This window comes from Gavialis gangeticus, unplaced genomic scaffold (genome assembly GCF_001723915.1).
Source record: "Gavialis gangeticus isolate Ggan-Ray unplaced genomic scaffold, GavGan_comp1, whole genome shotgun sequence".
NCBI lineage: Eukaryota > Metazoa > Chordata > Crocodylia > Gavialidae > Gavialis > Gavialis gangeticus.
Genome location: NW_017728992.1, coordinates 2,305,591 through 2,317,311, shown reverse-complemented (window position 1 = coordinate 2,317,311; position 11,721 = coordinate 2,305,591). Strand labels below are relative to the sequence as shown.

Below are 11,721 nucleotides of genomic sequence, written 5' to 3'. Positions count from 1 at the left end.
CTGACTGGCCTGTAGTTCCCCGGGTCCTCTTTCCTCCCCTTTTTGAAGATGGGAACCACGTTGGCCCTCTTCCAATCCTCCGGCACCTCTCCAGAGCACCACGAGTGTTCATAAAGCCGTGCCAGGGGACTTGCAATGACCCCAGCCAGTTCCTTTAGGACTCTAGGGTGAAGATCATCTGGGCCGGCTGACTTAAAGACGTCCAGCCCCTCCAGAAGCTCCCTAACTAAATCCTCACTCACCCTAGGCCCATGTACACTAAGGTCATCTTTTAAAACATAGAAAAAGAAAAGTAAGACAAGGATGTTGGCCAAGATTTTCAAGTGTAACTGGTGGTATGGGGCACCTCTGTTTTTGGATGGCAAACTTAAGACACCTAAAAGGGGAGTGATTTCCAGAAGTGGATGCTCAGCACTTTATGAAAATAATCACTTTTAAAGATGCTAGAAAATTGGACACCTTAAAGATGAGGCATCTAAAAAGCAGAGCTCTAAGGCACTGTAGTACTTACAATCATGTGTATAACTCTGAGATAAGAATAATACTGCTGAAGTCAAAATTACTTATTTTATTAAGTGCTTTGCTAGACTAGAATGATACTATTGAAAAATACTAATTAAAAGAATGCCCAGACTCTTTCCATGAGCTGCAGCTTCCTTTATAGTTACAGGCCTCACAGCATAAGGGTATTTAAAATACTTTTGTAGGAAATCTGCTAAAAATCCCAACCACAAATGTATGATATGCAAGAAAACAAAAGTTTCAACCACTACTGGAAATTCAGCCCAGGTGGCTTAATTCAATTAAGCATCATCTAGCAGTTGTGGAAGAAGAGTGTTAATGTTATTTCTATTAGTATTGAAAGTGCACTACATGTAATACTTGAATGACCCTGGGTTATTTCTCCATTGGCTTTATGACCTCCTTCCCCTTCCCCTTTGTTTTAGGGAGGGGGTGGTAGGAAAGGAAAGGAAAGAAGATTATTCAGTTTATTGACTCTTCTGAGCAATTGCAATGAGAAAAAAAATCCCCAATCACCACAAAACTTGGGATTTCACCAGAAAAGAAAGTAGGTCAAAATAAGAACATTTAAAATAAAAAGCATGAAGTAGCATTTTCAGTGCTTGCTTACAAGGCTTATCTGTTGAGTCACTCTTTAGGCCTGATTCCATTCCCACCAAAGAGAATAGCAGTGGTTTTTATTAGATTTCCAGATTAGGAAATACACTTTCATTAAGCCTGGCCCATCAGATAAACCTTTTGGCTATGGACAGACATTATACATAAACTGGTTTAAGTAATCAGAAACTGGTTTAAACCTGTAACAGAACAGATGTTCAGTGCACATAAACCAGTCCCCCTCCCTCCCCCCATCTCCTTGCAACAAAATGTGGACCAGTTTATGTTGTGCTGGGCCATCAAGAGGAACTCTGCAAGGTGGAAAATGGGCAGCTAGTCCTAAATTTGTAAATCCTTGAAGGGTGTTGTGGGAAAGCAGATTTCAAGCTCAGTGATGCAGCTGTTTTGTTACTGACATGTCTGTAGCGGGGGTGGGCACACAATTTTGCACTTTCACTTTTTGTTTTTAACTTTTTTTATAACAACAGTTTTAAAAGACAAAAAGGCTCTCACACACATTCATTCAACTCTAGTTTTTCCTTTGTACTACTAGTGCAGAGATTTACACACTGAAGTATGAGCAGAGGTACTCCCTTAGGGTACTCAGTCAGGATGGATAGCTTTTATCTTGGAAATAGGCATAGAATGTCTGTCAATTTGGCCCAGATGCTTATCTTCCATTAGCTAAGGGAAAGGGAAGGAATACCTTTATCATAAGTGACTGGTGGGGGGGGCACATGCCCCTCCTGACAGGGCTGTCCCCACTGCCACCACTGCCGATGGCTTCTACGGGTACCCACCAGCTCTGTCCCTGCTGCCGCCACCAGCTTCTGCAGGTGCCCCCCCCAGACTCAGGAAACACCAGTCACCCATGATTTTTACATCTCTTCTTTTTCCACCATTAACCATCTTCTTGATGAGAGCATGGGGTCTGCCAAAGTCTTGCTTGATCTGGAGTTGCTTCCTCCTGGTTAGCTGCTGAAACTGAAAGTAAACCGAAAGTTCCAGCCATTGGGATGCCTTAAATCTGAGTTATCTTTCTGTACATTCATACAGAGAAGTCCTATAAGAATGTGCAAGGGAAGCCTTTTTGCTCACTCAGTTCTTCACCTGTTCAAGCTAAGTGAATGGTGGTGGTTGTTGGTGGAACACTCAAGCCTCAGCCAGGACTGGATCCCCATCATGCTCTCTACATTGGTGTTTACAGTGAAGTCATCTGAATGAAATAGAAGTAGGAGTAGCTTCTGTTTTGTGTTCAATGTAAAAGAAAGGAACATTTTTATTAGATTGCCAGGCCAGGTTCTGTTTTCAGTTCATCAGATGTATAAAAGAAAAAGTAAATGTATGGATTTCTGAGGAGTTAATGCAGATTTATATTGCTATAAAGTAGAGCAGAATTTTCTCTTTCAGCAATTTTTATATGAAGAAATACAGCTGTCATTAACATATTAGTGCCTGCTAAGTATTTACAATGATAAATAAGAGTTGTGGTTTTTCTTCCTCATGTATTCCATCTCCTCCACCCTAAACTCCCTTCTGTCTAATTATTCTTTTGTAAAAAATAGCTTAGTTTAAAATGTCTCTCTTACATGTGTTTGTAAATATAAATAGATATATTTCTTGTGTATGCCTGTGGTCACACATCTATCTATAGCAGGGGTAGCAATTATTTTGGGCGGAGGGCTGCTTACCGAGTTTTGGCAAGCTGTTGAGGGCCGCATGGGTAGCCCCACCCCTTGACAGGTGCAGGACCCCCCTCGTTGCCATCTTGGGACTGGAAGCCCTGCCCCTAACTTCTGACCTTTGCCACCAGAAGTCCCTTCCATTTGCCCTTAGAAGTACTCCTTTGGGGAAGAGGGTTTGCCATCTTAGAACAGGGGGAAAAACCAAATTATATACTAAAAATCAAATACCCATAATAATATATTTTAATTTAAGTTTTTTAAATATTTTTGTCCTGATTTGTGTGTTTTTGTGTTGTATATGTAGAAGTGCTGGCATAATAACTCAAAATGCAGACTTACTCTTGTATAGTGTGTGGGGTGTGCAGGGTGCCGGGGGTATGGGTAGGTGGGTGTGGGTTTTGTGAGGATGTGTATATGTGTATGCATGTTTGGGTACAGTATTTGTGGGGTGTGTGATTGTGTGTGGGGAAGGGTGTGGCTGTGGAGTTTGTGAGAAGGGTTTGAGGGTATGCCAGGTATGCATGGGAGCCCCCTGCATGCACCCCTCTGAGCCAGTCAGCACCCACCCCCACCCTGCAACAGCCCAGAGCCCAAGCACCCTGTGGTGCCACCTCACCACTGCCAACAGTGCGCAGCTCCAGCGCACCCTGCACCCACTCTGCACCGCCTAGCTGCATGCAGCGGTAGCAGCGGAGACAAACTGCTGCTCAGGACGGGGGAAAAGCGGCCTCTCCCCCTCCCACTGCTGATGATGGTGACACAGTGGAGACGCAGGACAGCTGTGTGTGGGTTCCAAGAGGCTGCAGCAAGAAGCTCTAGCCACAGAGAGGGGGAGGGGCCACTTTTCCCCCACGCTGAACAGCAGTTTGTCCCACACCACCATTGCTCAGCCCAGATGGGCAGGCACGGGTCACATGGGGTCGGGACTGCGCACACTGGTCTCCGCCTGTACTGCAGGGCTAGGGTGGGGGGGAGTGGGAGTGAGTGGGCACATAGAAGCGCAGCAACAGCCAGATGGGAGTTCAGGGCCCACACCAGTGCCGTGGGACCAGTGCCAGCAGGGTCCGCAGTAGGGCGGCAGGAACACAGGTTTCTGGCTGGCAGGGGTTCTATGGAGTCAGGCCAGCTCCCCCTCTTTCCCTGCTGGCACAGCCCAGCCTGGCTCCATAGATTCCTGCCAGCCCATGCCCCGCACTCCTGCTGTCCTGCTCTGGGCCCTGTCAGTGATGGCCCCATAGCACTGGTGCAGGCCTCGCACGCCTGTTTGCTTCCACTCTCCCCATCCCCTGCTACCACTTTCCCCATTTTCCTGCTTGCCTGCCAGCTGCTCTACACCATGTGGCCCCTGGCTACATGGCCATGATGGCAGGACTCAGCAGGAGCTGGCCTGGCCCCAAGGACTGGGCAATCCCCCACTGCCCTCCCTGCCTCCCTGTTCCTCTCTGCCCCCACTTCTTCTTACCTGAATTTCTCACTCCCATGCAGGGAGGCACAAACAGCTCCTGGTCCCAGGCGAGAAGCCTCTGCTAGGTAGGGGCTTCTGGCTGGAGAGGGCAAGGCCAAGCAGGACCTATTGCAGGGTTCTGCCATGGCTTCCCCTGGATCCTACTGCCCTGGCTCCTGTCATCTTTGACAGGCATCCAGGGGCAGATAAATATTAATTTTCTAAATTTTTTAGGGGCTTTGTGGGCTGGATAAAATGGCCTGGTGGGCCGGATCTGTCCCACAGGCCATATTTTGCCCACCCCTGAATCTACGGTGACACTTCTGAAGAAACGCTATATTGAAAGAATGCTTGCATTCTGTCCTGAGAGTGGTATGCTCTGTGGCTCTTACCTCTGATGGGAGTTCCACAGTCTAGACACAATTCCTGTGAAAGTTCTGACTTCTGTGATCATGCGCCTTCTGTGATGATTAACAGTTTCTTTGCTTGAGGAGCATACAGCTGTTTTTGGAGTTTGTGGTCACAGAGAAAAGATGATCTCTTAGGCAGATACTCCAGTCCATTATGGACCCTCAATGCAGGGGCAAAGACTTTTTAAACTGGAAACTGTAGGGTTGCCAGTGGAGAGACCAAAGCTGTATATGATCTGTTGACAGTAACTTAAGCTACCAAGCAGGTAGAATTTTGTATCTGTATACAGCTTTTCAGCTTGGGTAATCAAGCCTAGAAGTAAAAAATATGGCATTCACAGTGACCAGTCTTTTTCTGCTAAGCTGGAATGCAACATTCCTGTAGTTCAATAGATGGATGTGAATAGTTTTGTCTCCATGAATATGTGGGTACCTAGTGGTATTGAAAAAATCCAAAAAGACCCTAAAGCTAGGTATGGAGGTTTTAAGGTCCCTAGACAGTGGGGAATTGTCTTTCAAACATTTACCTGGTGGAAAGTTGTGTATTATGCCACACATCACATCCTCCCAGTGGCTTTTACTCAGATATCAAATGATACCAGATAGATGCTTGTCTATATAGACATGTGTCTATATGACAGGCTCCATTCACTTAACTGTTTCAGATCGCCGAGGAGAGAAAAGTGGCTGGTAAATGTAGATCACACTTTCCCCATATGCGTGACACAATCTGTGTTCCTTGACATTATTTTCTTATCCCTCATTTCATTGTTTTCCATAACAATCCATTTGGTACTTTCACTCCTGCTAGACCGTAGTCTGTGACCACCCAGTTTCAGTTACTTGGAGGAAATCTCCAATAAATCAGAGCTCTTAATTATGCTGCATAATAACAATGCTTGAAGCCAAGAAGTTCTTAACCACTTTCCATAATTGGTTTCTTTAGAGGCTGCATGTCTTCTTCTGCCCCCCTTTTTTGCTGTGGAGCTGTGAATAATTTTGCTCAACATAAAGTCGTTGTTTAGATGTTAGATTTGCAATAAATTTGTAAGTGCCCATTCTGCATTTTTGCCAAGTCAAACTAATGGACATCAAATTCATGGAATAAGCAGAGACACCATGAACTGCCCAGTTTCTGCCCTGAATTCAAGTGCCTTCAACCGCATACCATACTGACAAAAATACTAGGAAAGTAGCACTATTGAATGGAAAAAATAATTTAAAAGACTCTTCTCTGCATGTGTGAAGCAAAAATAAGTTTAAAGTGAAAGTTTTGTGCGTATAACTACAACTACTTTTATTGTTGCTGATATTATGGCAGCAACTGTGTTCAAGGCACTTCATAAAAAACTAATACCCAAGGTCTTAGTCCTATAGTGCTTACAATGTAAATAGACTTATAAGCAAAAGCCTAATTATAGTAGATGATGTGGATATCAGGCAGTAAGAGGACACATGACAAAACCTTGGGAAAAGGAGGTCTGGCCTTAGAGCATTTTTACAAGGATTCTGTTTTTTGTGTGATGCTGTGGTTCAATTAGGTTCTTTTTCCCTTCTCTTATAAATTTATTAAAGTATTTGAAAAATGGCAATGTAAACATTATGTGGAAAAGCCACATAGAATTTAACAAGGCTGAAACCAGTAGGGTTCTGTAGAAGCTATAAAGGGTCTTGAAGAAGGTCTCTAAAAACCTAACTAAAGTAATTGGGAAAGATAATCATTTTTATAGAGTATACACCAATCATTATGGCTTTACTGAGATTTAATTTTCTTAAATATGTAGGATTTATCCTTCAATGATGATTACCTGGAAATTTGTAAGTGTTGAAGCTATGGATATAGAGAGAGACATTATTGGCCTGATTATTCAAAGATGCTGGGTATGCAAAATTCCCACTAATCACTAGATTGAAGTAGTCAGCTGTTCTGAAGCTGGGGCCTCTAGTATAGCTGCTTTGTGTTTGATTTCCACTTTCTCATCAGAATGTATCTTTCAGCTAACAGTCCTATATATTACTCCTAATTGTTGCTGGTCTTTTTTTCCCCCTTGCCTTTGGACTTTGTGACTGTACAGTAAGAAGAACACTAAAGAGTGGACTGACACCAGAAGAAGCCAAAGCACTGGGCCTGATCAGCACCTCTGAGATGCAGGTATGAAGATGCTGGAGATGACTACAAGCAGAACCACCATTGGTAACATGCGGGCTGACAACCGTTCAGTGTGGCATTGTCTTGCCAGCCTCATCTACTACTCCTGACATCCTCCGTCCTCTATTAGTTTAATTTTGATAAGATGAAAAAAAGAAGAAAAAAGCAACAAAACCCCCAGAAACAATCAAAAAAGTAAGAAAGAAACCACAAAAAGGGCTAAAGGGTGTGTTATAACTCAGCACTAAAACTTGATGGTTCCAAAAAAGTGTTTGAGTATGTGTAGGTGAAAGATTATAGTTTGTTTTCTCATGATGCATTGACATGGTTAATAGGGACTGTCTTTGAGTGATCTTGTATTGTGTGAGCTATGTTTACGTTGGCTTTCCTTGTGGCCTGTTTTAGTAATCATAAAATATGGCATTTTGTCAATACAAGGAATAGTCCTTAAAGAGGCAAAATACCTTCTGTTACACTTACTATGATCTTCCTTAGACAGTTTTTTTGGTCAAACATACACAGTCGTACAACCCCATTTTTATCTTGCCACCAAAGAATTTAAAAATGTATGTGCACTTACGGATATGTACAGAATGGATTTGTGTGTGTGTATCTTCGTATACACATATTGTCCTAGGGTGATTTCCTTCCCTATTGAAGCCAGTGGAATGTAGGTTTCACCCTTGAGGCCTTAAAATTCCACCTATTCTACAGGATAGGGTTGTCTTTTTACAGGAACACAATGTTATCCAATTAAATTCATTGTGGGGCAAGAGGTCATCTTCAGGGCAAGTGGAATGTTTAAGACCCAGGACTGAATATGTATTAATGCGCACACACTGTACACAATACTGCACACACACAGAGATAGCACAGGATACCTCCTTTTGCTGAGCTCTAGGTTGACTGTGTTAGTTAAAATTTCAGATGTCTCTCCCAACTCTTTACATGTTAGGCTGGATCGAGAAGTTTTGTTCACCTGCCTGGCCCTTCATGCTGCTTTTCTCTGTTGTGATGTAGCTTGGTGGGGATTTTGTTTCAAACACACCGAACCAAGTACAGAATAGCCTTGCTAAAATCCTCCTATATTTTTCTTTTAATTGTTATCATTAAAATTAAATGAAGAAAATACCATAGCGAGCTCATTTCTTTCCACACAAGGAAATTGTCTTCATTGTTTGCCTTCGTCATACTAGTTTGTAACTAACTTACATAAGTCATCCCCAGTGTATGTGTGAGGTTTTATAATGCCCTGTTGTGGTATGGCCCAGCATAATTTATCACAGTCTATTGTCAGAACTGGACAGGGTACCCTGTAATCAGCTCATTTGTCTTTGTGTAGTACATCTGTTTTAGCGAATTTGAACAGAATGCATTCATCCCTGAGTCTTGCTGAAGCATTTTCATGAGAACTGCATTGTAATGCTGACAGCATAAAAAGGAGTATTTTAACCAAAGCATGTCTGTGATGTAATGGTACAGAAAAAGGCAATGAGAGGCACTAACAGATTAACTTTTTCTGTTAGTCTGGGTTGAGAATATGTGTGCACTGCAGTCATACCTGAGGTGCTTTTAAAATAGGTTGCTCAGGAACATCAGCATAGACTGCAAAACCTGCCTGTGAAGCACGAGAAATTAGCCCAGGGTTGTTTGACTGGTGTCCCATGGGCCGAATTGGCCTATGACGGGTTAACAGAAAGTAAAAATTTGACCACCAGGTCCCTGAAAATTGCTTAGTGCACAGACACCAAAGATGGAACTTGAATCACATGTAAAACCGTGTTGGCCAGGGCATCTGAGTGGTTAGAGAGCTAATCAACTGGTAATATTAAAATGGAATATGGTGAAAAATCCCACCTGTGTGATTCTATCAGTCAGATGCTAGTTTTCAGTTCTTATTTTGGGGTCTTCATCTCTCTGGTGCAGGGGTAAATGTCCCTGCTATGAGTTCTGGTCCTTTATGAATGTGTTCTTCCTCCATTTTAGTATCTCATTTTAGTTTAACAAGTGGGTTTTACAGGCAAACAGAAGCTATTCTTTGGTTACCTAGTAAAACAGGCAGCATGCTGAGAAGTTCTGCGTAGGAAGGTTTGGAACACTGAAGGAAATGCCATTTATTATTTATCCTAGTCCATTAAAATGAGATATAAACACTTATGAGCATCAGGGTGAGTATCTCTAGGTGCTGCTGGGATGGCTATTCAGTATGTTTCCTTAACTTCTTGCTCAAGATTGTGTAGAATGCATGGACGGAGGTCATGGGGATTTGTGCAGGTTGTTGAGTTCTGAGTACAAGAATTATGTTGGATTTCTAAGGTATGAAAGGGAAAGGAGAGGCCCAAATGCAGCCTTAATTGCAGTAGGATGTAGCTGATGCCTGATGACCTGTATTTTAATGCAATAGGGGAAAACACATTATTTGAGTGAATAACTATTTGAATTAATTAAAAAACTAATTGAATTATACGAACTAAAATGCACTGTACAAACATTGTAATAGACATTGTTGACCAGGTGCTGACTGGCCACAGGGATGCATTTCATGTAGACATAGTACATAAGTCTGTGTCTGGCAAATAAAATATTTGGTAAATGATTTTTAAAAATGGAATATAAATATTTGTTCATGGTACAGGAGTAGAGCAAAACTTCAAGATGTTTATTTCTCTACTAGTGAAGAATTAAAATTAAACTTGTGGGTTTTTTAGAACAAGTTCAGATTTTATTCAGATTTCCCAGGGTCTGACATATTTTGTACTTGTAAATTTTTGCCTTGTAAATTATTTCAACCCTAATATTTCTCACATTTTTTCTGTGCTTCTGCCCAGCCCTCTTCTACAGTGGACTCTTACCATCTTCTAAATTCTCTGTCAAGTTTTTATAAAAGTCCATTCCCAAACAAGTTTTATTGACTTGTTTTCAACTTGGTCAATTGATAACATGCTATTGGTTAGTATAATTCTTTTTGTATTGATTATCTATTGTGGCAAGTTGATACAACACATGAAATATGCAGTTACTATAGAAAATGTTAACATTTAAGTTAATAACAGTAATTGACTATTGTTTAGAATGGTTGTGTTTTAAAGAGGCAACATCTCCCCCTGTATCTCTTGAAGTAGTATTTAATGCTTTTGAAAATGAAATTTGTTTCCCTTTATCTAATCTGGAGGTTCTAGTTTGATGGGGAAGAGTTGGCTAAATTTTGGATTTGTCTGCATATAATCTTGTCATAGTGCATATGGATTCAGGGTCAGTCCTTCATCAAAATAGGTCTTTATTAGTGTCCAACAGATATTTAAGCTTTATGTGTAAAGTTCTAGTGATAAGTATAAAGATACATGGGGGGAACTGAGTTAGTAATATACTACCTCTTTGGATCCCATGAGCACTGTTTCCAAATATGTCCACCCATAACAGTCTTCTGTACTGAGCTTTTCGTAGTAAGGCATAAGCCAGTTTCTGTCAGCTGAGGATCTTACCCCAAGAGTTTAAAATCTCCAGTAAGCTCCCAGGATCACTGGTGGTGGTCATTTCAGGAACCACTGCTGTCTGTAATTGGGACACTTGCATACCAGCATAATGCCATCCTCATTTTTAATGCTGCTATGAACTTCAGCATTTCAAATTACTGCCAAAAGGAGGATTATCCCAATCTCCTTTTCTATTCTCTGATCCTTAACTGTGGACTACATACAAACAGCTCACAAAAGATCCCTGGATGAAAAAACAAATGTTTTTCATTCATCATCTCTTTGGAACTCTGTTCACCAGAATCACAAATTCCAAGTGTTTTGGCACTCAGTGCATTTCCCCAATGATTTCTACCTGCAGGGGTTTTTTTATAAACTCTGCCCTAGTAAAATCAACGATTTGTAGCCCAGCCTTCTGCAAAGGTGTCTATTTTATTCTGACAGGTATTGAAAAAAGAATTAAAAGCACTTTTTTTCATTTGAACTCCTTATTTTAAATCTTTGCACTTTCTATTGGACTGTGCATTGGCAAAAGCTGGAAGCTAGTGATTTTTTTTCCCCCTTTTTTAAAAAGCTACATGGTTCAACTTTATTTTATATTTTTGGAAAAAAAACTGTGGTAAATAGTGATAAACAGGAGGTGTTGAGTATGGCACTGTGGCTAAGTATACATCAGAGTCCATGTTATGGCTAGCAGGAGCTCAGAGTCTGAGTCCTGGCCTGACAGGGAGGACTTTCTGCAAGGTGCCCTTCTCCTCCTATTCAAAGCATCTGACACTTGGCAGGGTTGAGCCTTCAGCTCGCAGGATGCCATACTGTAAATTTACCCCAAGAATTTATAAATACAGAGGGAGGAAAGCAACAACACAGAGAGTCAGAAAGTGCTGCTTGTGGGAGCTATACCACACTGATATCCCTTCCGGGTCATTAAATCCAGTCTGTCTCAATGAACCTGCATATCCAAATCCTTTAGAACATCCTATTAATGTGAATTTGGAAATCGGGCAGGAAGATGAGTCACTTGGCAAAGTGTCAGGCACGATTAAAATTAGCTTAGGCTGGGCAATTGGGATGAGAGAAGATAGCAGTTTACCAATTTTATGTCCCCCATCCCTATACATGTAGACATTCCTTTAACTTCAAAGTGGCTTTTGGTTTAGAAGTCCAAGATTTACCAATATATTAGTCCATCATTTAGAACCCCTTTTTTTTGTTCTGGTTTTAAATTGTAGACTCTTTGGTAATGGGACTAAGAAAGCATGGTAAGAAGCAGCACTCCAAAGGGCAGTTCCTGATGTCTTACACATACCCCCAGCTCCCACTGATATCTTTAAGGTGAATGGTAGGTGGATAGACAAGGATTGATCCTAACCTTGCTTAACATTCAGATTATTCTGACTTCCAGGATCTGGAGTCAAGAAGTATTCTCTAAACTGCAAGG

General features: G+C 41.7%; 1 protein-coding gene across 3 annotated transcripts in view; it reads left to right on the top strand.

Annotated features, from left to right (window-relative positions):
• The window catches only part of FHOD3 (formin homology 2 domain containing 3), a 783,635-nt gene extending 773,663 nt beyond the window's left edge, over positions 1 to 9,972 (top strand). For all 3 annotated transcript variants that reach the window (XM_019520693.1, XM_019520685.1, XM_019520696.1), the window contains one exon: positions 6,734 to 9,972. In XM_019520693.1, coding sequence (XP_019376238.1) covers positions 6,734 to 6,816 — 83 coding nt within the window. In that variant the 3' untranslated portion in view covers positions 6,817 to 9,972. The remainder of the gene's footprint in view (positions 1 to 6,733) is intronic.
• The last annotated feature ends 1,749 nt before the right edge of the window (positions 9,973 to 11,721 follow it).